Below are 26223 nucleotides of genomic sequence, written 5' to 3'. Positions count from 1 at the left end.
AAATGCATAATGAATCATCTTCCTTGCACTCTAATCCTGAAAATTATCCAGTTCAGTATCCTGATAGGGTGGAAGTTATTTATATAACGGGGTTGGGGGTGGGAGTGAAGGGAAGGGAGATGATACTTGTCCATCTGAGTGACCCAGTGTGATGCTTGCAAAATGATATAGGTGTAATAATTAAATCATTTCCACACCATTATAATAAATATGAAGCTCCTACCTATTCCAGGTCTGTGCCTGCCCCAGCTCACCAGATAGATGCATCATGTATATAGGGTTGGAGAACTGGCCTTTATTCATGCCATTATACCACTTGAACTGGTGCACTTAGTGACATGAAAACACTGCTGATCTGAATATGACCCATCGTACTGCTGAAATGTTTAAACGCGTGTATTCATGGTTTAAAAAATGTTTATTTATTTGCACCTGTTTACAGTAATGTGCATTTCATTCATAGAATGTTACACAGATGTGAAATTTTATTAAGCCCACAAGGAGGAAAGTAGCAGCTGGTGCCTATATGTTCTTGCCATCCTGGAGGCATTTCCTTCCAAACCTGTAATAATCCTCTGCTGCTTTCTGCTCGAGAACATCCTACTTAGTGCTAGATTACAGCAAGATTCACAAGGGTGTGCAAAAGATCTTCTACGTTGCTGTTCTGTGCATATGCTACAGAGGTAGGGCAGACTGAAGGTGTCAGTCACATTCATGGACGGGTTTCTAAATCCATATTCAGAACAGTATACAAATTTAACATCACAAATATTACCATCTAGTCAGTTTATAAATACTGTTGGGAGGAAGGTTTCTAAACTGCTGTTGGATTAGAAAGACTAGAAGAAAAGAGGATGAAAAAAATTGCACATTTGAAAAGTCATATTTGGCTTCAGCATTAAGGCCTAGGTTAGGAGAGGTTGTCCTTGGAGGCAGGGTGTGTAGGGATAATGACCACAGGGGTGCTCCCACCCAGAACAAAATAGAACAAAAAGCTAAAATGTTCACAATTTTTTCCTAAGGATCTCTCTCCCTCGATGTTTGTTGAATAGTTGCCTTGGTATCTCATTTTACGTAATGGAAATTCTGTAGTCATTCCCGATAGGATCCTGTTAACAGTCTTGAACACATTTCAAAGTGGTTGCTGAGGGAGCCATCTGCTCACCCATAAAAATAATTGATAATTACTTGGAATAATATGAGTACACAGATGACCAGCCAGTAGTTGGGGTTCAGGAGCCTGGTGCATGACTTATGCCGTTTGTGACAGGCTTGCCGCTTCAGCACAGCGAGGTTCCTGAAAATAAGCATAATTCAGGATTATATTACAAAGTCCATTATTTTGATTAAACTAGTTGGTTGTTTGATAACTCAACTGATCAGTTAGAATTTCAAGTAAGTTCAGACCTGGCCTGAGTTTCCAGCTGTCACCACAACTGGTTTTGCTTTGGCAGGACTTAATTAATAGCCTCATAATAAAAGATTGATGCGAATAAGCGACCATAATTCAATTAATTCCATATTAACTGTGAAAGAAGTAAGAAGTTTTACAACACCAGGTTAAAGTCCAACAGGTTTGTTTGGAATCACTAGCTTTCGGAGCACTGCTCCATCATCAGGTGAGTGCATTCGGAAAGCTGGTGATTCCAAACAAACCTGTTGGACTTTAACTTGGTGTTGTAAGACTTCTTACTGTGCCCACCCCAGTCCAACGCCGGCATTTCCACATCACACACTGTGAAATCAACATACTCCAGTCCCAAACAAGATTTGTAAACTTAAACAAAGTCAATTATGCAGACGTGAGGGAAGAGCTGGCTAAGATTGATTGGGTAAATGGACTAAAAGGTATGGCGATAAATAAACTATGGGGAAACATTTAAAGAAACAATACTAAATGTCCAACAAAAATAAATTCCATTAAAAATAAAAACTCAGCAAGAAAGATTGACCTGTGCCTAGTTAATAAGGTAGGCTACCACAGAAAATACAGAGGCATGGGATTCAGGGTGATTTAGCAGTTTGGATCAGAAATTGGCTAGCTGGAAGAAGACAAAGGGTGGTGGTTGATGGGAAATGTTTAGACTGGAGTCCAGTTACTAGTGGTGTACCACAAGGATCTGTTTTGGGGCCACTGCTGTTTATCATTTTTATAAATGACCTGGAGGAGGGCGTGGAAGGATGGGTGAGTAAATTTGCAGATGACACTAAAGTCGGTGGCGTTGTGGACAGTGCGGAAGGATGTTAAAAGTTACAGAGGGACATAGATAAGCTGCAGCGCTGGGCTGAGAGGTGGCAAATGGAGTTTAATGCAGAAAAGTGTGAGGTGATTAATTTTGGAAGGAAAAACAGGAAGACAGAGTACAGGGTTAATGGTAAGATTCTTGGCAGTATGGATGAGCAGAGAGATCTCGGTGTCCATGTACATAGATCCCTGAAAATTGCCACCCAGGTTGAGAGGGTTGTTAAGAAGGCGTACGGTGTGTTAGCTTTTATTGGTAGAGGGATTGAGTTTCGGAGCCATGAGGTCATGTTGCAGCTGTACAAAACTCTGGTGCGGCCGCATTTGGAGTATTGCGTGCAATTCTGGTCGCCGCATTATAGGAAGGATGTGGAAGCATTGGCAAGGGTGCAGAGGAGATTTACCAGAATGTTGCCTGGTATGGAGGGAAGATCTTATGAGGAAAGGCTCAGGGACTTGAGGCTGTTTTCGTTAGAGAGAAGGTTAAGAGGTGACTTAATTGAGGCATACAAGATGATCAGAGGATTGGATAAGGTGGACAGTGAGAGCCTTTTTCCTCGAATGGTGATGTCTAGCACGAGGGGACATAGCTTTAAATTGAGGGGAGATAGATATGACAGATGTCAGAGGTAGGTTCTTTACTCAGAGAGTAGTAAGGGCGTGGAATGCCCTGCCTGCAACAGTAGTGGACTCCGCAACACTAAGGGCATTCAAATGGTCATTGGATCATTGGATAGACATATGGACGATAAGGGAATAGTGTAGTTGGGCTTTAGAGTGGTTTCACAGGTCGGCGCAACATCGAGGGCCGAAGGGCCTGTACTGCGCTCTAATGATCTATGTTCTATGTTCTAAGAGGCTTATAATGTTGCAAAGAATACCAGTGTCTTTGAGGAACGAGATCTTGAGATGTATTTTTATTATATTTAAGGATTGTTTAAAGAATGATATGGACTTTGGGGGGGAATATAAACTGCGGACTCTGTATTTGCTGAAGAATGTCAGGTGGAGGTGCTGATGTTTAAATACGGGACTTCCCACTGCATTGTTTTGAGATTTTTTTCCTCCACAGCTCAAGCTAAGACTTAGTCTGCAAATGTTCCGAAAGATTAGTGAATCATAACAGTCCCAGAACCTTGGATTAAGAACAAAGCCAAATAGAGCTGCTCAGCAAGCAAAGCAGGACAGGCAGTTGACAGGAAGGCTGCTCAGTGCTCATTCTGAAACTGGAATCAAACATGTAGCTAATACTCTGTAAGTTATTCCTTTTTATTCACTATATGAAGAAGATACATGGTGTTAAAGAATGCCACTAACCACTTGCCATTGAACCTCGGAACCCGGCACCTTGAGCCAGCAGTGCTAACCACTGCGCCACCGTGCTGCCCTACCACTTGCCATCTTTACCTGTGAATTTCCTGCTGTGTCCTCTGTATGGATTGGATGGCCGTGTGAATATCTGTTAACTCATTCGTTGCCTTTCTGCACCTAGGACACAGCAACCCTGAAAGAAATGGCACATTGCACATCAGCTTCAAGCCATCAATGAAACACTGAGTTGATGTTAAGCCTCTTTTTTTACATTTTACCACCCATTCAAATTCCATTAAATCACCTCCAAATTTCTCATTCCTCTCTTTCTCCAAATTTATTTTCTGATCTCTTAAATGCGTTTTCTTACTGGGTTACAGTTTCACAGATGCCAGCAACCCTCCAGTTCCATGCCCAAATGCCCATTCTTCATGCCTCAGCCTAGAGAAAAGTCAGTGGTCTGTTCAACCGCTGAGGGAATAACAACCAAGCTTCAAAACTATGAACACCTGGTGGGATTCTCAGTCTAGTGACTCTGGAATTGTAGGGAATTGGGCGGAGAATCGCGCGTCAGCCGAAAATCGAGGCCGGCGGCAGGCGCCCAGCAGAATGCCCCGAATTCCATGCTGCAGTGCCTCAACAGCAGCGTGAATGCATTCCATGCCGCACACCGACGTGGGCATGCACATTATAAACACCATTGGCATATCATTAATGGGCCCGACACGGCAATTTCCGGGCCTCCCCGCGAACCTCCACATCCATCAGGAGGAATTACCAACCACCAGTACCCCTGATGGCAGGGACGGGGGCCAGAAGTCCCCCCCCAGTGTCAGGCCCAACGGGGCAAGGGTGTGGTGCAGAGGGCAAAGCAGTAGGGGGAACGGCCTAGGGCAGGGGGCAACATGTGGGGGCAGGGCAGCAACGCAGGCCGGGGCCACCATGTAGCCCGTTGGACCTGGTGGTACGCACCATGGTAACATGTCTGCCTGCAGACAATGGATTTCTGTATCCAACCAGGAATTAGTGGCATCTGCCTGGCCGCTGCAGCCCTGGCAGCTGTAGCCCTGGCAGATGCACTGTGGCTGTATGAGAAGGAGCTGCTTGGGGAGGGCATGGCATCAGTGGAGCCTGTCCCGAAGGAGCAGGAGCCAGCCAGTGCGAATGGCCAGCCGACCGCGTAAAAGGCCGAAGAGGATGTGGGCAGGCGCTGCTGCATCAGGCCCCATGTGTACTGACAGCACCCGTTGTTCGAGGACCTGCCGGACTGGGCGCGTCATCAAAGATTCCGGCTGACGGGGACTTCCGGCGGCGGCTATGAAGGAGTAAGTCGCACATTTGGTGGCTCTCACTCTGGTTGGACATTTGGACCTTTTCCCGCAATTTTTTTAACAGAGTTGAATTGTAGAATGGATGTCAGTGGCAATTCTCTACTGAATTCCCACTTGGGTGCATGGAGAAAGGACTAGAAGTGTTCGTAAGGGCAGAAATAAGAAGACAGAGAAGACTTGGGCAACAGGGAACAGCATGGCGGAGGGGCGAACCTCTGGCTTGTCGACCCAGTAGTCTATGGAGCAGCTGTGCAAGTCATCCAGGAGGGCTTTGCTACACAGAAATGGGACTGCTTGGACCCGATAAAAGCGTCGATTGAGCGGCTGGAGCTCAGGTTGGATGCCCAGGATCGGGCGATCCAGAAGGTGGAGAAGGCACTGGCTGAGCAGGAGGAGCATCAGACTGTGGTGGAGCTGGAGGTGGGGATGTTGAGGGACCAGCAAAAGAAGCTTCTGGAGGAGGTGGAGGTCCTAGAGGATAGGTCCCGCCGGCAGAACCTAAGAATTGTCGGGCTCCCGGAGGGGAGCTGCTGGGGAATGGGGCATCCTCCCGGCCCTTGGAGGTGGATAGGGCTCACAGAGCACCTGCAAAGACGCCGCGAATGGGAGATCCCCCGAGGGCTATGGTGGTGAGATTCCACAGGTTCTCGGATAAGGAGTGTATTCTGCAGTGGGCCAAGCAGACACGGAGCTGTAAGTGGGACAATAGCATCCTGCGGGTTTACCAAGACCTGAGCGTGGAGGTGGCCAGGAGGAGAGCAGGCTTCAATCAGATCAGGTCGATCCTTTTCAAGAAAAAGGTGAAGTTTGGACTGATATACCCAGCCCGTCTCTGGGTCACGCATGAGGATCAGCACTTTTACTTGGAGCAAGAAAGAAAGGGCTGATGAAGGACTGAGACATTTTGAACTTGACTGCAACGTTCGTGTTTCTGTTTTCTCTGTTTTGTCTTTCTGTTTTTGTAAAAAGTTTCTTGTTTTACTTGGAACCAGCAGTAGAGCTGAGTGAGTTTAGGTTTTCATTTGCACTGTTGGGGGATAGATTGTACTAGTTTTGATCTTGGTGTTTTTCCTGGATCACCTGGAATGTTCGAGGGTTAAATGGGCCGGTCAAAAGGGCACGTGTGTTCGCGCATCTTAGAGGGATTGAAGGTGGACGTGGTGATGTTGCAGGAGACAACAGGGGAATTCGGCCGGTTTTCGGGGTATCAGGCAACGGACCAGGTTAGACTGAGGAAAGGCTGGGTTGGCCAGGTGTTTAATTCGGGACTAGATTCAAAGACTAGCGGGGTCGCGATCCTGATCGATAAGCGGGTGGTGTTTGAGGCGGGTAGAATAGTCTCGGACGTGGGAGGTCGGTACATTATGGTCAGTGGGAAGCTAGAGGGGGTGCAGGTGGTATTAGTGAATGTATATGCGCCAAATTGGGATGATATGGAGTTTATAAAGAGGATGCTGGGGAAGATACCGGACCTGGACTCACACAGGTTGGTCATGGGAGGGGACTTCAACACAGTTATGGACCCGGGGGGGGGGGGGGGGGGGGGGGGCGGATCCATGGAGGTTTGGCCAGCTGAGGGTGAAGGAGTTCTCCATCTACTCACACGTGCATAAAGTGTATTCCGGGATTGATTTCTTTATTTTGAGCAGGGCCTTACTGGCAGGGTTGGTGGACACGGGTATTCGGTGATCACAATCTCAGACCATGCTCCGCACTGGGTTGATCTGCAGATTAGTAAAGACAGTAACCAGCGCCCGCACTGGAGGTTGGATGTGGGACTTTTGGCTGACGAAGGGGTGTGTGAGCGGCTGAGGAAATGTATTCAAAGCTACCTGCAGGTCAATGACACGGGGGAAACTTTGGCAGTGGTGGTGTGGGAAGTACTGAAGGCGGTGGTCAGGGGGGAGCTGATCTCCATCCAGGCTCATAGGGAGACGCTTGACAGGGCAGAGAAGGACAGACTGGTAAAGGAGACATTACAGATCAATAGGAGGTATGCGGAGACCCCAGAGGCAGGGCTCCTGAGGGAACGGCGGAGGCTGCAGGCGGAGTTTAGCTTGCTGACCACAGGGAGGGTGGTGGAGCAGCTGAGAAAGGCGAGGGGGGCGATTTATGAACATGGGGAGAAGGCCAGCAGAATGCTTGCACGTCAGCTTAGGAAGAGGGAGGCAGCTAGGGAGATAGGGAAAGTAAAGGACGGTGAGGGGAACCCGATTGATGATTTGGTAGGGGTGAAAAAGGCTTTTAGAGATTTTTACAGCAGGATGTACAGGTCGGAACCCCCTACGGGGCAGGAAGGGATGAGGCGCTTCTTGGAGGGGCTGAATTTCCCATCGGTGGACGGAGAGCGGGTAGAAGGGCTGGGGGCCCCAATCGGGCTGGAGGAGATAGTGGAGGGCTTGAAGGCCATGCAGGCTGGTAAGGCCCCGGGTCCGGACGGGTACCCAGTGGAGTTCTATAACAAGTTCTCTGGGATACTGGGGCCAGTGTTGTTGAGGATGTTCAATGAGGCAAGGGAAAGAGGGGTGCTGCCCCAGAGGATGTCACAGGCAATGATTTAGCTGATTCTTAAGCGGGAGAAGAATCCGGAGCTGTGTGGGTCCTACAGGCCGATCCCCCTGCTGAATGTAGATGCCAAGTTGCTGGCCAAAATCTTGTCCTCCAGGATTGAGGACTGTGTTCCGGACTTTATTGGGGAGGACCAGACGGGGTTTGTTAAGGGTAGGCAGTTGGTGGCCAATGTAAGAAGGTTGTTAAATGTGATCATGATGCCCCCGGAAGGTTGGGAGGTGAAGGTGGTGATCGCAATGGATGCAGAAAAGGCTTTTGATCGGGTAGAATGGGATTATCTGTGGGAGGTACTGGGACGGTTCGGATTTGGGCGGGGCTTTATTGACTGGGTCAGGTTACTGTATCAGGCTCCTGTGGCAGGTGTGCGGATGAACAGGACAACATCGGACTATTTTAGACTGCACCAGGGGACGAGACAGGGATGCCCCCTCTCCCCACTGTTGTTTGCGCTGGCTATAGAGCCGTTGGCAATCGCTCTGAGAGCTTCAAGGGGCTGGAGGGGACTGGCCGTGGGGGGGTTCGGGGTATAAGTTAAATATGGATAAGAGTGAGATGTTTGTGGTTCAGGCGAGGGGACAGGAGTGGCCACTGGGGGAGCTGCTGTTTAGGGGGTAGTTTTAGGTACCTGGGCATCCAAGTGGCACAGGAATGGGACCGGCTGCATAAATTGAATCTGGCCCGGCTAGTGGACCAAATGAAGGACAATTTCCGGAGATGGGACACGCTCCCGTTGTCGCTGGCCGGGAGGGTACAAACGGTGAAAATGACGGTCCTCCCGAGGTTCCTATTTGTATTTCAATGTCTCCCCATTTTTATTCCGCGGTCCTTTTTTAAGCGGGTCAACAGGGTGATCACGGGCTTCGTCTGGGTGGGCAAGAACTCGCAGGTAAGGAAGGTAATGCTCGAGCAGAGCCGGGGAGGGCGGGCTGGCGCTGCCAAATTTTAGCAACTATTACTGGGCGGCTAATGTAGACATGATCAGGAAGTGGGTGGTGGGGGAGGGGTCGGCGTGGGTGCGGATGGAGGCAGCTTCTTGTAAGGGCACCAGTTTGGGGACGTTGGTAACTGCGCCTCTGCCGCTCGTGTCGGCGCAGTACTCCACCAGCCCTGTGGTGGTGGCGGCCCTGAGAGTTTGGGGCCAGTGGAGGCGGCACGTGGGAGCATCGGTCTGGGCCCCAATTTGTGATAACCACCGGTTTGCCCCGGGGAGTATGGAATGGGGTGTTCCGGGTATGGCGGAGAGCGGGGCTTGAGAGGATGGGGGCTGTGTTCATAGAGGGGAGCTTTCTGAGTGTGGTGAATGTATTGCTGTCACAATTCACCATGTGCATATCTGTATTACGCTGTTGCCCATGTGGGCTCCACCTATGGACCATTGTAAGGTATTATCTATGATGTAGCATGTTGGGGCCTGTGTGGGCTCTGCCCCTGGCTCCACCCCTTGAAGGGAGGTATAAAGAGCAGTCGCCCTGTAGGCGGCTCCCACTAACAGATCAGTCGCAGGCAGGCACTGTTCTACTTGATTAAAGCCATAGTTTACTGCTACTCCTGGTTTTGTGTGAATTGATGGTCACATCACTGAGTATGAGGGCGCTGGAGGAAAAGTTTGGGCTGGCGAGGGGAAACAAATTCAGGTTTTGCAGGTGCGGGACTTCCTTCCTAAACAGGTGGCAACCTTCCCGCTCCTACCGCTGAGGGGGATTCAGGACAGGGTAATTTCCAGAGGGTGGGTAGGGGGGGGGGGGGGGGGGGGGGGGGAAGCGTCTCGGACATCTATAAGGAGCTTATGGGGTCGGAGGAGAAGCAGACCGAGGAGCTGGGAGGTGAGAGAGAGGATGGTTTATGGGCAGACGCGTTGAGTAGAGTCAACGCGTCCAAACATGTGCCAGGCTCAGCCTGATACAATTTAAGATTGTGCACCGGGTTCACATGACAGTGGCCCATATGAGCAGATTCTTTGGGGTGGAGGACAGGTGCAGAAAATGCGTGGGAGGACCAGCGAACCATGTCCACATGTTTTGGACATGTCCAAAGCTTTGGTGATTTTGGCAGGGGTTTGCGGGCGTCATGTCCAAGGTGTTAAAAACAAGGGTGGCGATTTTCGGGGTATCGGAAGATCCGGGAATCCAGGAGGAGAAAGAGGCAGATGTTTTGGCCTTTGCTTCCCTGGTAGCCCGGACTCCTGGTGGCTGTCAAGGTGATAGTCGCCCTGAACGTTTGCACGACGGGGTCCTTCCAGGCGCCTAGTGGGGATCGATAGGATCTTGCAGACCTCGGTGCACAGGTGCATCAGCGCCATAATGGACACCCGGTCGGCGCAATAGATCTACCTCAGTATGGACCTTACACACCGGGTTGCCCGGGCAGTGGGGTTTGCAGCCATTGCCCCAGGTCCAAGGGTGATCGAAGGACGCATGTCCCCCAACAAGCTCCGCCGCATGACTTGGTGCACTTCACAAACCGGAAGGGGTACCACTCCATGAACGTGTATTTGGCGTGTGACCACGAGCTGCACATCATGCACGTCTGCGCCCGATACCCAGGCAGCATGCATGACGCCTTCATCCTTGTGCACTTGACGGTACTCCACACCTTTGAGGTGCACCCCCGGGTGAGGGATTGGCAACTGGGGTTATCCGCTGCAGTTGTGGCTTATGACATCTATCCGGAGGCCACAGACCAACGCCGATACAACGGCGCCCACGGAGCGACCAGGAGCATAATCTAGCGGTGCATTGGTGTCCTGAAGATGCGGTTCAGGTACATGGACCGCTCTGTAGGGACCCTCCAGTATAGCACCAGGAGAGTCTCCCATATTATGGTGGCCTGCTGTGTCCACCACAACATTGCGCGCCAGATGGGCATAATGCTGGAGGAGGGCGAGGAAGAACGCCAGGCCTCGTCCGACGAGGATGCGGAGGGGGGCCAGGATGGACAAGACATGGAGCCACGGAAGGCACAGGAGGCCTGACAACATGTGCACCAGGGTCACTAGGGGGATTGGCCAGCGGATGCTCAAATGTCCCGTTTCCCCCCCTTCCCCACCATACCGAGGCGGCGTACGGTGGTGGATCATGCACCGATCATGAATGTGGTAGGTCTGCCACATGGCACCTCCATATATCTAGTCCCGTCTCCTGTCACCACCAGGGGTGGCCTACAACTGCCCTGGGGACCCTTACCTGTGCCCACCTCCAACACCTATGCCCCACACCACTGCCCCCCACCTAGCACACCCTCTGCACGCAGCCCAGCCCATCCTTCGAACCCCTCAGACATAGCACCAAGGCAGTTCGGAACGTTGCTGAACAGGTTTTTAGTGTGCTATATACAGGAATTGTATCTAGCCCCTATCGCTAACCTATGTGCTTCACCCATGCCAACATAACTAGTGTCAAACTTCCTGGCCTTGCGTGCCCTAAAGCTCCGTCTAGGTGGGTCCCCAGGCGGTATATCAGGAGTGGAGGAGGCCTGCTGCAATTCCCGCCCTAAGATGCGGGTCCCTTTTGGTAACCATCCTCTGGAGCGACCATGCCTGGCAGTTATCCAGGTGCCCCAGGCGCTGTGGTGCCATCCTGGCCTGCCCGCTGCCCATCGGATGCGCCAGGAACAGGTGAGGGAGGAGGACTCAGAGGTGCTATGGTATTCCGGAACCACCCCTGTTGGAATCACCGACGCGGACTCCACCACCACTTCCTCCCTCGGGATGCCAATTGGCTCCCGGGCTACTCTCTGGGACATGGGGGCAGCCAGAGTGAGCTCCTGGGACTCCGCCACCATCTGGCGCTGCCAGTCCTGGAGGCACGCTCTCGTCTCAACCAGGGTCTCCATGCTCATGGCCATGGAGCACAGGGACTGGGCCAGCTCCCTCTGGGACTGTGCCAGCTCCCTCTGTGTCTGGTCCACGTCAGCCAGCGTCAGGCCAATGCTCTCGGCGCTCGCAGCCATGGACCGTTGTGATTGGACCACGCTCTGGAGCGCCGCATTGATGTTCATGTAGCCCTGGTACATGGCTGCCTGTGACATCGTGGCCCTGTCCTGCGCCCCTGTCCATACAGTGCCCCAGGTCTTGGACATCTTGAGCCATGGCTAATACCGTCGCATCCAAGGCATCCACTGCGGATGCCTCTCATGCACTGTTGGCTTGGGTAGCATGCATGGTCAGCACCGCCTCCGCTGTTGGACTGCACCTGCAGGCGCTGGATGATTGCTGACCCTCATGTAGGCGACTGCATCTCCATCATTGATGGGACTACCCTTTCTAGAGGTCAAAGACCCATCTGGATGGCAGCTAGTCCCTGGGGTAGGGCTGCTCTTCCACCCTCTGGAGGTTCCTGATGTACCGCAGCAGGTGTGTGGTGCGTATCAAATAGTGCCCCAGGAGCCTCTTCACTAATATGCCCAACTGAGATGGGTGTTTCTGGGGTGGTGGAGGTTGGTTTCAGGGCCTGGAGAATCGCCGGATCGGCGCCGGGTCTGATTACGGCGTGGAAGTGGATCTCTGCCCCCCCGCCAGCCACGACTTTGGCACGCGGCTGCGGAGAATCCAGCCCAAGATGCATGGTTAGACACTGAGTGGGGTGGTGGGTAGGTGCCACACTTGCCATAGAGTCATCGCTATTAATTGGGGGTTCACTTGGTTCCCCGACGCCGACCACCGCCTTGGTGACTGCCCGCTCTCCGATCCCACTGAGCAGGGCGAACGCCCTCTGCTCAGCGGCGGTGAGGAACCACAGCTCCGGCGGTCCCCTTCCAGTCTTCTCCCGCTCCTTCCACCATATTGATGCAAGTCAAAAACTCTCCAGTATTGTCAATTTGTGTCTCACACAGCGCATTGTTACAACATCCTGGGTGAGTGCCAGGCCAATTCCAGCCCCACACACCCCTGAGTCCCAACATAAGTGAATTAACTAATAATTTGTGTATGCCCCTAAGATCTTTGACCCCTGATTGCTCCAATGGGTTTCAGGCACCAGACTTGTAAGTAACATTAAAACATTTGTTTATGTATAACAAAAGTAAAAGATGAACGTAGAATGGAAAAATGGTCTTCTCGTCTAACTATTCACAAGGCCCCGTCCCACCCTCCACCCAGACACACACAAGACAGACACATGGGGCTGGATTCTCCGCACCTCGACGCTAAAATCGTGTTCGGCGACAGGGCGGAGAATCCGGCTTCCCACACAAAATCGGGATTGGCGCCGCGATTCTCCGGCCCCCAAAAAGCGGTGTATTCGGGGAATACGCTGCGCCAATTATCAACCGCCTCAGGCCATTGCCTGAGGCCCGCCTTGCTATTCTCCGTCCCCGACCGGCCGAATTCCCGACGGCGTGGACCACTCATGGTCCCACTGACCATGATACCTGCGTGGCAGCTGTGGACTTAGTCCGAGGCCGCCACAGTCGGGGGAGGGTCGATCGGAGGGCAGGGGCGGCCTCATTCGGGACTGTGTTTTTTTTGTGCGGGCAGTCCGGGTCAGGCGAGCGGCCAATCGGGGGCACTATTTCCGCGGTCCAGGTCCGTGGTCTGAGTCCGCCATGGAGCACAGCGCGGCCACTGGAGGCTGCCGCCGTGCGCATGTGGGGCCTCTGACCCGGAGGTGCGGGGGGCCGTATCGGCAGCTGGAGCTGTGGGCTGCGCTGCCTGCTAGCCCCCCGCAAGGCTGTGAATTTGTGGCCTTTTCATGCCAGTTTTCCTGACGGAAAAGACCACAGTTTTCACAAAGGCGTCGGGACATAGTCCCGAAAACGGAGAATCCAGCCATGGTGTGATTACAGTTCAAAACCAACAGTCTGTAATTTTAAAACCAGCCAGCAGGACAAGCATTAAAAGGAAGCAAGGATTAGTCAAGGAGTTAACAAGTTCCTTACAATATGTACAGAAACTTTCTTCTTTAGTGAGGAACCATTAGATTCTTTGAAATCACAGCTAGAACCAGCTTCAACTATAACTATTGCTGATATGAGATCAAAGAAAGAAAAGTATAGCACAGGAACAGGCCCTTCGGCCCTCCAACCTGCGCCGAGCATGTTGCCCACCTAACCTAAAACCTTCTACACTCTGGGGTCCGAACCACACTATTCCCGTCCTATTCATGTCTTTGTCAAAACACCCCTTAAACGTCACTATTGTCCCTGCTTCCACCACCTCTTCCGGCAGCGAGTTCCAGGCACCCACTATCCTCTGTGTAAAAAACTTTCCTCGCATATCTCCTCGAAACCTTGCCCCTCGCACCTTAAATTTATGTCCACTAGTAATCGACTCTTCCACCCTGGGAAAAACTTCTGAGTATCTACTCTGTCCATGCACCTCAGAATTTTGTAGACTTCTACCAGGTCCTCCCTCAACCTCCACCGTTACAGTGAGAACAAACCAAGTTTATCCAACCTCTCCTCATAGCTAATGCCCTCTGTACCAGATAACATCCTGGTATACCTCTTCTGTACCCTCTCCGGAGCCTCCACATTCTTCTGGTAGTGTGGCGACCAGAATTGAACACCATATTCCAAGTGTGGCCTTACTATGATTCTATACAGCTGCAGCCTGACTTGCCAATTTTTATACTCAATGTCCCGGCTGATGAAGGCAAGCATGCCGTATGCCTTCTTGGGCTTGGGATTGCCACCAACAGGTGTTTTACATGAATTTTCCAATTTTGCCATCTAACAGGTCTACATTCGATCTTTTTAACTACATGAATACAATTCAGAATTCTGGACAAATGGCATGTTGGGCAATTAGCTCCATCTAGCTTTGGTTTTTGGAGAGGATACCCCTCGTGCAGTGGCTTCAACCCAAACTAATGCTACTCTGTCTTCCACTTTGCTCTGATGTTCTGGTATCAGTGATTAATAAATTCATTGTAACATTGCCATTTCAGAGGGGTATACAACATTGCTGATCTGGAGTCACATGTCGACCAGACAACGTAAAGACAGCAGATTTCCTTCCTTAAAGGACAATTGTGAACCAACTGGGTTTTCAGGATAATAGATGATGGTTTATGGTCACCATTACTGAGACTATCTTTCAGTTCCAGATATCTATTACAGCTGTCATGGTGGGATTTGAATCCAGAGCATAAGCCTGGACCTCTAGATTACTCGTCCACTGATAGTACACTACGCCACCAGCTCCCCCGATTTGAAGAGCTCATTTAGAACTTTCAGGGAATCCGAGCACATACCCTCATCAGATGAGTCGTCTTGTACTGGTTCTGGTGTCGAACAACTGCTCTCTGTATGCTGTGATCTATTTGGTGCCGGACGATCACTGGTTTTGCATCCTATATATCCCTGAACTGAGACCTAATATCAGAAAACACTTGTCAGCAATGCAGACAGATACAATTCAACATGCTGGAAAGAAAGGATGTCCTAACTCATAGCTACTCCAATACAATATTCTTCATATAAATGTTGTAATTGCATCCATATATAGTGCAAGCATTAAGAGTAATATGTCAATTTGTTGGCAAGATAACATATTGAAAATAATTTAAAGATAAAAAAACAACTGTAAACAGTGTCTGATATGTTCCCCTTGATAACAGGTGAAAAACTCAAAAGATGAAGGGAACTATTGTGATTTGGTGGGACCAAATCAACTTTAAGATTCAATTTTCTGATTGGCTGAAAGATTGCCACTTAGAACTGGAGAAATAATGCAGAAGTTAAAAGACAGCAATCTGAGGGGAAATTGAACTACAAAAATGGACAGGAAGCAGCACAAGGAAAGTTGAATATTTTTAGCTTATTTTGTAAGGTACTACATTAATTTGTTTTAGCAATATAATTCCTCTGGATTTAAACTGCAATTATTAGTGTAATATTAGTCTAACATGCAGGAATTTTTTGTGTGTCCCTCTTAGTCTTCTATTCTTCCTCAAGGAGTACTGGGGAGGTTGGAGTACTCAAGCAGAGATTTGGGGAACTGTGGCATTGTAGAATCTTGGACATGATGAGGGAAGTTATTGGGGACATTAAATTGTCTAATGGGACTACTAGCAGTAGGTACACTGGAGGGAAATTAGGTTGTGGAAGCACAGAGGGAAAATGGTGACTGAATGTACTGAAGGGGAAATGTGGATATTAAGTGCTGGCTATGGGGCCTATTCACAGCCCAGGGCATTAGTTCAGCCACGGATATTTAACATGGCTCACACTCAGCAGACCCAGAAACAAAACACTTAGTTAAGTTGATTCTTACTTTAATCTAAAAGCAAACTATTGCGGATGCTGTAATTCTGAAATAAAAACAGAAAATGCTGTAAAAAGGTCAGCATGTCTGACAGCATCCATGGAGAGAGAAACAGAATTAATATTGTGTGTCCCTATGACTTCTTCAGAGCTGCAGAGTTGTTTCTTACATTTGTTTGCTCAACTGTTGTTGGGCCCAATGACCTCTCCTGTTCCTAAAAAATATAAACATTTTAGGTGCTCATCCGTTTGGAGCCCAAGGGTTAGTAAACTCACAAAAATGGGAGAGCAGAGATACTTCGGAGTTCAGACACACAAGAAGAGGAGCAGTTGTAAAAGGTTTATGAATAAAACTAAAGCAAAATGGCGCAGGGATCCAGGAGCTGGCACAGAGGAAAGGAGGCCCCCCGACAGAGAGTCCGGCCCGCCGATTGGAGGGCCCCGATCGCGGACCAGGCCACTATGGAAGCCCTACCCGGGGTTGGACACCCCCCCCCCCTCCCACAGGCAGCCCCCAGACCCTTCAACCCTGAGGTCCTGCCGGCCCAGAGCATGTTAGAACGGCGCTGGTGGGACCCGTATTTTTTTCGGCTGGCCGGAGAATCGCGCCGCTGCCGGAGGACCGCGCTACGGCCGTTTGCGGCGATTCTCCGTGCGGCCTAGCGCCATGCGCGCCCGCCCGTTTTTTCACGGGCGGGAGAATGGTGTCTCGGTGTCAGGGCGGCGTGACGCAATTCACGCAGCCCCCACCGATTCTCCGGCTCGGCGGGGGGTCAGAGAATCGCGTCCAATATGTGTCCTGTTTTGGAAGGATGTCAAAACCATGGAAAGGCTGCTGAAGTGATGTACTAAAATAATACCAAGGATGAGAACCTTATGTTGAGGAAAGACTAGGGAAACTAGAACAGAGAAGGCTAAAAGGAGATCTGAGAGAAGTGTTCGAAATTGTGTGGGAAATCAGGAAAAGCTATTTCTACTGGTCAGGAAGTAGGTAACCTAAGAGTATACATTTAAGATAATTACCAAAAGAATAAAGGTAGAGAGGAATCTTTTCACATTAAAATGGAATCTCCCTCTTGAAACAGTGAGGGAAGCAGAATACGTAATAATGTTGAGAAGGGCAGGGAAATGAGATTAACTGGATAGTCTTTCCGATTGCTGGCATTGATTGAATGGCTTCCTTCCTGTGTCGTACAATTCTATAATTTAGTAATCGAACATGCAATTATTTTGATCATGACCTGCTGTCTTATTTGACTGCTGCTGCCGCCATCGATATCCATTGACTTTGTTGTTGGAAATTTGTGTTGGATGTTTGTTTGAATAATTCCATCCTTCTCAAATTGGATGATGTCATTTGTTGAATCCCAGGGACTGGTACTGGAAAGAGAGAAAAGGCAGAGGAGCATCATATATTGGGTATAAATCTCTCGGGTTTTGTAGAAGATTCCCGTAGGGATTAGCGTACGTCTACAGGAGAAAGACCTATACTGGGCTAAAGTAGCGGCTATCACTTACGAGACATGCGATAGCCAAGCCCTATTGTCAAATATTGACTCCCTCAGTCCAGATTTAAAAATCAGGGACAATTACAGGGAATTATTTATTTGTTTTTCATATTTTAATTATCTTTCCTTGGAGAATAATGTCAAGCACTGGAAGAATTCACAGGGTGAATAGTCTGAAAGGCCACAGCATGAACACTGGATTGGGTTCAAATCCTGCTCCTTCTAATTTGAGGCAGAAATGTTACAGCTAAGCCAAAAGTTCACTACTTACTTGGAAGTAAAAGTTGACATTTTCAACTGTTTGTATATATTGGTGAACACTAGATACAGAACAAATGTTGAGCAAGGTTGAAACTTCAGACATAAAACAGGTAGAATTGCGACATCTACAACATGACTCAAGGATTTTAACTGTAATAACTTGCTATGAAAATTCAATATTCCAGAAAGTTTGAACACAATCAGACTGATGGGACTTTTGTTCAAAATGACAGCTGACTCAGGTTAAAGCATCAACACAAAGATCTTCCCAATTCCACGGCAGCCAATTGGAAACACTGTCAGTATGATACAATCATTCCCTGGGTACTAGTCACATTTATGATACTCTGTGCTCCCTAAAATTTTGGAAAAAAGGAAAAAATGCTCTATTGATCTTTCAGTAAATTTCTCATACAGGCTGCGTGGACCACTGTGACCTTGCATGTCACGTTCTGAGCTGAAGATGGATTTGTGGAAATGCACTCATGAAGGAGTTGCGACAGATATTTGAAATTATGGGGAAAATATAAAAGTTTTTTTTTAAATCCAAGCACATCAATAGTGTCATCTGTTATGTGACAGTAATATACTGGAACCCTGAGCACACCATGCTTCAGTTTGAGAACTGAGGACATTTATGACTCAGACTTATTTTTTAACCATTTTGTTGACACATCTGAAAGTGCTGATTTTGGCTGAAGTAGGCTCATCCAAATGGCTTTTCTCCATATGTGATCCGACAGCACGAGGTTTCTGTATTACACATAGGAAAATTGTGGACTGGTTAGCACAGAAGTGAAAAATGCCACAGTTTATCTGCAGGCTATTTTGCAGTGGTGGTGACTGAGCTCAGTCCTTCCCTCTCCTGACATTTTCCAGCAGGTGTCACTGGAGATAGCTGCTTAATTTCTACCCAAGTGCTAATGCAATAGCTGTAAAGCAGTCCTGAATGAGGTAAACTCAGAAGGATAAGCCTGCATAATTCTTTGCCTGTAGGACGCCTTACTCATTGAATAGTAGTTTTATCAGTCTGGCAGGGCACGTGGGCAGGAGAGTTATAATTTTATCTTCCTTTGTAGTGTACAAATATGTGTGATGAGGATCACATACTCTCTGAATTTGTACTGCCAATTCTTTGTCGCCACATCCTGCTGGAAGAGTCTTGCCACCCAGTCCTCGCTTTTCTCAGTACGCTCTTTGGCAGCCTTGCGCTGTGCTTCCTCCAGAATAAATTTCTCCAGTGTCGCCTGTTCCTGATCACGGTTCTTTATTGCCCTGGTCACTTGCTGCCACAGCCTAGAAGAACAGTGGAAATGATTACAATCTGCACCTGTAATACCATTGTTGTGTAGAAGTCACCAAAAAGAGGAAACTAATTTCCAGCAGTTAGGTAGAATTCAATAAAACAGGAGCAAGCTAAGTCCTTAGTGCTGTATAGAGCATGGAGGCATTAACAGCACTGACTGGGAGGGGAAGGCTGTGGTCTGCTTGGCATGGTGCCACCCGGTCCATCAAGGTGCAAGCTGCCTGAAGGCTCAGTGACTTGGCAGCGAGGCAGAACGTCAGCAGCAAAGGAAGGAGAGGGAAGCCAAATTGTGGCTATGAATTCCACTCCCCGCGCAGCCATATGCCCCCAATGCGGAAGAACCTGTGGATCCAGAATCGGGCTTCTCAGTCATCTGAAGCCTCACCAAGCCGATGGACAACTTCCTTGATTTCAAGGAACCGCCGAGAACAACAGCTATATAGAACTCATAAATGCAAGTCACATCACGTGCAGTCATTATATAGTATTTATTAACACAAGGATATGTCAAGACCTGGCAGCTACGCTAAAGCTATTAATAATAGCAAAACACTGCATCCTGAGTTGTGGGAGCTGTATGGAGCCAGTTAATAATGAATCATGCCAGGTCCTGCCTGATGTATTCAACATATTGCCATCAGAGGCCATCAGAGGCGACTGGGTGCCAGCTGTTGGGTAGAATAATACAGCAAGCAGCCAGGGCTCAGCTGCTATAACAATTACATATTTACAATGTCGAAGGCACAGATTACAACCTATTTCTCAACACAGCCTGTTGTATTTTGTAATCCTCAAATAATCATTTTGTGCTGTCCATTTGCAGATTAATCATTTTCTGTTTTTTTACAAATCTGACAGTTGAGAGACGTCCAGGTCAGTCACAAGGTACTGAACATCCCATTGGATGCTTGTTCAGACTGGATAACTCTAAATATAATTGTTTGCACAAGTTCAAAGAGATGCTCCTTGTCATGTTTCTCAGAGACATCTCAAAATAATTCATATATTCAGAATTAATTCCAGCAGAGGGCATTGAGCGGAGCTGCTGATTGGCTGTTGCGGGGGAAGTTTGCATACGTCCGTGTGCTCACCCTAACTTGAAGGTGTACCTCAGCAAGAGACTCTAGCTGTTCAAGTGAAGACAAGCATCAAGCAGAGGGCAGTACAGCAGAGATGCTGATTGGCTGTTGCGGGGGAAATTTGCATACGTACGTGTGCTCACCCTAATTTGAAGGTGGTTTGTGGAGGAGCTGTTGTCAAGTGGCACTTAAACCCGAAACACTTCTTCAGTGTTTCTATCCCTATCCCCTCCTCTAACCAAAAAAACCCAACCGCTGTTAAGATCAAGAGGAAGGCTCGAGGGCAGGTAGAAGTCGAAAGAAGTTGAACCGTGACATCACAGCCTGCAGGTAAGGGACTGGCTGGTGACTGGTAAGTAGGTTTTCTTTTATTTTCCCTCAGGTGTTATCGTGCGGGGCCCAGAGGTTGTTGAGTGAGTGCTTGCTGAGAAGGGGGTTGAATAACTGGTAAGCTCTTTCTTTCTTTTTCTTTTTTTATCTAGAGGGGATCGCAGGGAAGGTAGTGCAATGTTCCTCCTGCAGAATGTTTGAGGTGAGGGACGCCATCAGTGTCCCTGCTGATTTCATCTGTGGGAAGTGCACCCATCGCCAGCTCCTCAGAAACCGCGTTAGGGAACTGGAGCTGGAGCTGGATGAACTTCGGATCATTCGGGAGGCAGAGTTGGTCATAGATAGAAGCTTCAGGGATGTAGTTACTCTGAAGAATAAAGATTGATGGGTGACGGTGAGAGGGGCTGGGAGGAAGCAGTCAGTACAGGGATCCCCTGTGGTCGTTCCCCTTAGTAACAAGTATACCGCTTTGGATACTGTTGGGGGGGGGGAAACATACCAGGGGTAAGCCATGGGTACAGGTCTCTGGCACAGAGTCTGTCCCTGTTGCTCAGAAGGGAAGGGGGGAGAGGAGTAGAGCATTAGTCATTGGAGACTCCATAGTTAGGGGGATAGATAGGAGATTCTGTGGGAACGAGACAGACTCGCGGTTGGTGTGTTGCCCCCCAGGTGCCAGGGTGCATGATGTCTCGGATCGTGTTTTCGGGATCCTTAAGGTGGAGGGGGAGCAGCCCCAAGTCATGGTCCACATAGGTACCAACGACATAGGTAGGAAAAGGGATAGGGATGTAAGGCAGGAATTCAGGGAACTAGGGTGGAAACCTAGATCTAAGACAAACAGAGTTATTATCTCTGGGTTGCTACCCGTGCCACGTGCTAGCGAGACGAGGAATAGGGAGGGAGAGGAGTTGAACACGTGGCTACAGGGATGGTGCAGGTGGGAGGGTTTCAGATTTCTGGATAATTGGGGCTCATTCTGGGGTCGGTGGGACCTCTACAAACAGGATGGTCTACACCTGGACCAGAGGGGTACCAATAACCTGGGGGGGAAATTTGCTGATGCTCTTCGGGAGGGTTTAAACTAGTTCAGCAGGGGCTTGGGAACCTGATTTGTAGCTCCAGTATACAGGAGGTTGAGAGTAGTGAGGTCATGAGTAAGGTTTCAAAGTTGCAGGAGTGTACCGGCAGGCAGGAAGGTGGTTTAAAGTGTGTCTTCTTCAATGCCAGGAGCATCCGGAATAAGGTGGGTGAACTTGCGGCATGGGTTGGTATCTGGGACTTCGATGTTGTGGCCATTTCGGAGACATGGATAGAGCAGGGACATAGAACATAGAACATTACAGCGCAGTACAGGCCCTTCGGCCCTCGATGTTGCGCCGACCTGTGAAACCACTCTAAAGCCCATCTACACTATTCCCTTATTGTCCATATGTCGATCCAATGACCATTTGAATGTCCTTCGTGTTGGCGAGTCCACTACTGTTGCAGGCAGGGCATTCCACGCCCTTACTACTCTCTGAGTAAAGAACCTACCTCTGACATCTGTCTTATATCTATCTCCCCTCAATTTAAAGGTATGTCCCCTCGTGCTAGACATCACCATCCGAGGAAAAACGCTCTCACTGGCCACCCTATCCAATCCTCTGATGATCTTGTATGCCTCAATTAAGTCACCTCTTAACCTTCTTCTCTCTAACGAAAACAGCCTCAAGTCCCTGAGCCTTTCCTCATAAGATCTTCCCTCCATACCAGGCAACATTCTGGTAAATCTCCTCTGCACCCTTTCCAATGCTTCCACATCCTTCCTATAATGCGGCGACCAGAATTGTACGAAATACTCCAAATGCGGCCGCACCAGAGTGTTGTATAGCTGCAACATGACCTCATGGCTCCGAAACTCAATCCCTCTACCAATAAAAACTAACACACCGGACGCCGTCTTAACAACCCTCTCAACCTGGGTGGCAACTTTCAGGGATCTATGCACATGGACACCGAGATCTCTCTGCTCATCCACACTGCCAAGAATCTTACCATTAGCCCAGTACTCAGTCTTCCTGTTATTCCTTCCAAAATGAATCACCTCACACTTTTCTGCATTAAACTCCATTTGCCACCTCTCAGCCCAGCGCTGCAGCTTATCTATGTCCCTCTGTAACTTGTAACATCCTTCCGCACGGTCCACAACTGCACCGACTTTAGTGTAATCTGCAAATTTACTCACCCATCCTTCTACGCCCTCCTCCAGGTCATTTATGAAAATGACAAACAGCAGTGGCCCCAAAACAGATCCTTGTGGTACACCACTAGTAACTGGACTCCTGTCTGAACACTTCCCATCAACCACCACCCTTTGTCTTCTTCCAGCTAGCCAATTTCTGATCCAAACTGCTAAATCACCCTGAATCCCATGCCTCTGTATTTTCTGCAGTAGCCGAACATGGGGAACCTTATCAAACGCTTTACTGAAATCCATATACACCACATCAACTGCTTTACCCTCATCCACCTGTTTGGTCAACTTCTCAAAGAACTCAATAAGGTTTGTGAGGCACGACCTACCCTTCACAAAACCGTGTTGACCATCTCTAATCAAATTATTCCTTTCCAGATGATTATACATCCTATCTCTTATAAACCTTTCCAAGATTTTGCCCACAACAGAAGTAAGGCTCACTGGTCTATAGGTTATCTCTATTCCCCTTCTTGAACAAGGGGACAACATTTGCTATCCTCCAGTCTTCTGGCACTATTCCTGTGGACAAAGATGACTTAAAGATCAAGGCCAAAGGCTCAGCAATCTCCTCCCTAGCTTCCCAGAGAATCCTAGGATAAATCCCATCCGGCCCAGGTGTCTTATTTATTTTCACACTTTCCAGAATTGCTAACACTTCCTCCTTATGAACCTCAAGCCCTTCTAGTCTCGTAGCCTGAATCTCAGTATTCTCCTCGACAACATTATCTTTTTCCTGTGTGACTACTGACAAAAAATATTGATCTAGCACCTCTCCTATCTCCTCGGACTCCAAGCACAACTTCCCACTACTGTCCTTGACTGGCCCTACACTTACCCTAGTCATTCTTTTATTCCTGAGATATCTATAGAAAGCTTTAGGGTTATCCTTGATCCTACCTGCCAAATACTTCTCATGTCCCCTCCTGGCTCTTCTTAGCTCTCTCTTTAGGTCCTTCCAAGCTAACTTGTAACACTCGAGCACCTTAACTGAACCTTCATGTCTCATCTTTACATAAGCCTCCTTCTTCCTCTGTGCAAGTGTTTCGACTGCTTTAGTAAACCACGGTTCCCTCACTCGACCACTTCCTCCCTGCCTGACAGGTACATACTTATCAAGGACACGCAGTAGCTGTTCCTTGAACAAGCTCCACATTTCCATTGTGCCCATCCCCTGTAGTTTTCCTCTCCATCCGATGTATCCTAAGTCTTGCCTCATCGCATCATAATTGCCTTTCTCCCAGATATAACTCTTGCCCTCAGGTATATACCTATCCCTTTCCATCACTAAAGTAAACGTAATCGAATTGTGGTCACTATCACCAAAGTGCTCACCTACCTCCAAATCTAACACCTGTCCTGGTTCATTACCCAGTACCAAATCCAATATGGCCTCGCCTCTCGTTGGCATATCTACATACTGTGTCAGGAAACCCTCCTGCACACATTGGACAGAAACGGACCCATCTAATGTACTCGAACTATAGCGTTTCCAGTCAATATTTGGAAAGTTAAAGTCCCCCATAACAACTACCCTGTTGCTTTCGCTCCTATCCAAAGAATCATCTTTGCAATCCTCTTCTCACATCTCTGGAACTTTCCGGAGGCCCATACTACCTCAGTAGACAAGTCCTCATCAAACGTCCTTTCTGCCACCTTAATACTGTCTTTGACTAACAATGCCACCCCTCCCCCTCTTTTACCACCTTCCCTGAGCTGACTGAAATATCTAAATCCCGGCACCTGCAACAACCATTCCTGTCCCTGCTCTATCCATGTCTCCGAAATGGCCACAACATCGAAGTTCCGGGTACGAACCCATGCCGCAAGTTCACCCACCTTATTCCGAATGCTCCTGGCATTGAAGAAGACACACTTTAAACCACCTTCCTGCCTGCCGGTACACTCATGCAACTTTGAAACCCTACTCATGACCTCACTACTCTCAACCTCCTCCAATTCAGGTTCCCAAGCCCCTGCTGAACTAGTTTAAACCCTCCCGAAGAGCATCAGCAAATTTCCCCCCCCCCAGAATATTGGTACCCCTCTGGTCCAGGTGCAGACCATCCCGTTTGTAGCGGTCCCACCGACCCCAGAATGAGCCCCAATTATCCAGAAATCTGAAACCCTCCCTCCTGCACCATCCCAGTAGCCACGTGTTCAACTCCTCTCTCTCCCTATTCCTCGTCTCGCTATCACGTGGCACGGGGAACAACCCAGAGATAATAACTCTGTTTGTCCTAGATCTAAGTTTCCACCCGAGCTCCCTGAATTCCTGCCTTACATCCCCATCCCTTTTCCTACCTATGTCGTTGGCACCTATATGGACCACGACTTGGGGCTGCTCCCCCTCCCCCTTAAGGATCCCGAAAACACGATCTGAGACATCACGCACCCTGGCACCTGGGAGGCAACACACCAACCGTGAGTCTGTCTCGTTCCCACAGAATCTCCTATCTATCCCCCTAACTATGGAGTCTCCAATGACTAATGCTCTACTCCTCTCCCCCCTTCCCTTCTGAGCAACAGGGACAGACTCTGTGCCAGAGACCTGTACCCCATGGCTTAACCCTGGTAAGTCCCCCCCCCCAACAGTATCCAAAGCGGTATACTTGTTACTAAGGGGAACGGCCACAGGGGATCCCTGTACTGACTGCTTCCTCCCAGTCCCTCTCACCGTCACCCATCTATCTTTATTCTTCGGAGTAACTACATCCCTGAAGCTTCTATCTATGACCAACTCTGCCTCCCGAATGATCCGAAGTTCATCCAACTCCAGCTCCAGTTCCCTAACGCGGTTTCTGAGGAGCTGGAGATGGGTGCACTTCCCACAGATGAAATCAGCAGGGACACTGACGGCGTCATCCCCTCTAGATAAAAAAGAGAAAGAAAGAGCTTACCTGTTATTCACGCCCCCTCTCAGCAAGCACTCACTCAGCAACCTCTGCGCACCGCACGATAACACCCGAGGGAAAATAAATAAAAACTACTTACCAGTCACCAGACAATCCCTTACCTGCAGGCTGTGATGTCACGGTTCAACTTTCCAGTTCTACCTGCCCTCGAGCCTTCCTCTTGATCCTTACAGCGGTTGTTTACTTTTTGGTTAGAGGAGGGGGTAGGGAGGGAAACACTGAAGAAGTGTTTCGGGTTTAAGTGTCACTTGACAAGAGCTCCTCCACAAACCACCTGCAAGTTAGGATGAGCACACGGACGTATGCAAATTTCCCCTGCAACGGCCAATCAGCAGCTCCGCTCTACTGCCCTCTGCTGGATGCTTGTCTTCACTTGAACAGCTAGGGTCTCTTGTTCAGGTACACCTCCAAGTTAGGGTGAGCACACGGGCATATGCAAATCTCCCCTGCAACGGCCAGTCAGCAGCTCCGCTCTACTGCCCTCTGCTGGATGCTTGTCTTCACTTGAACAGCTAGGGTCTCTTGTTCAGGTACACCTCCAAGTTAGGGTGAGCACACGGACGTATGCAAATTTCCCCTGCAACGGCCAATCAGCAGCTCCGCTCTACTGCCCTCTGCTGGAATGGTTGTTGCAGGTGCCGGTGTTTAGATATTTCAGTAAGCTCAGGGAAGGTGGTAAAAGAGGGGGAGGGGTGGCATTGTAAGTCAAGGACAGTATTACGGTGGCAAAAAGGACGTTTGATGAGGACTCGTCTACTGAGGTAGTATGGGCTGAGGTTAGAAACAGGAAAGGAGAGGTCACCCCCTGTTAGGGGTTTTCTATAGGCCTCCAAAAAGTTCCAGAGATGTAGTGGAAAGGATTGCAAAGATGATTCTGGATAGGAGCGAAAGCAACAGGGTAGTTGTTCTGGGAGACTTTAACTTTCCAAATATT

General features: G+C 49.0%; 1 protein-coding gene across 5 annotated transcripts in view; it reads right to left on the bottom strand.

The window, feature by feature from the left end:
• Nucleotides 1-399: 399 nt before the first annotated feature.
• Nucleotides 400-26223, bottom strand: part of LOC140431041 (oxysterol-binding protein-related protein 8-like) — a 224053-nt gene continuing 198229 nt past the window's right edge. For all 5 annotated transcript variants that reach the window (XM_072518948.1, XM_072518950.1, XM_072518947.1 and 2 more), the window contains 5 exons: nt 18537-18722; nt 16899-17037; nt 14646-14766; nt 3650-3746; nt 400-1297 (listed from right to left, as the gene is read on the bottom strand). In XM_072518948.1, the coding sequence (XP_072375049.1) occupies nt 1162-1297; nt 3650-3746; nt 14646-14766; nt 16899-17037; nt 18537-18722 (679 nt within the window). In that variant the 3' untranslated portion in view covers nt 400-1161. The remainder of the gene's footprint in view (nt 1298-3649; nt 3747-14645; nt 14767-16898; nt 17038-18536; nt 18723-26223) is intronic.

Source organism: Scyliorhinus torazame, chromosome 10 (assembly GCF_047496885.1).
Source record: "Scyliorhinus torazame isolate Kashiwa2021f chromosome 10, sScyTor2.1, whole genome shotgun sequence".
Classification (NCBI taxonomy): domain Eukaryota; kingdom Metazoa; phylum Chordata; class Chondrichthyes; order Carcharhiniformes; family Scyliorhinidae; genus Scyliorhinus; species Scyliorhinus torazame.
The sequence above is the reverse complement of the archived record's forward strand: the minus strand, read 5'-3'. Positions and strand labels throughout refer to the sequence as shown.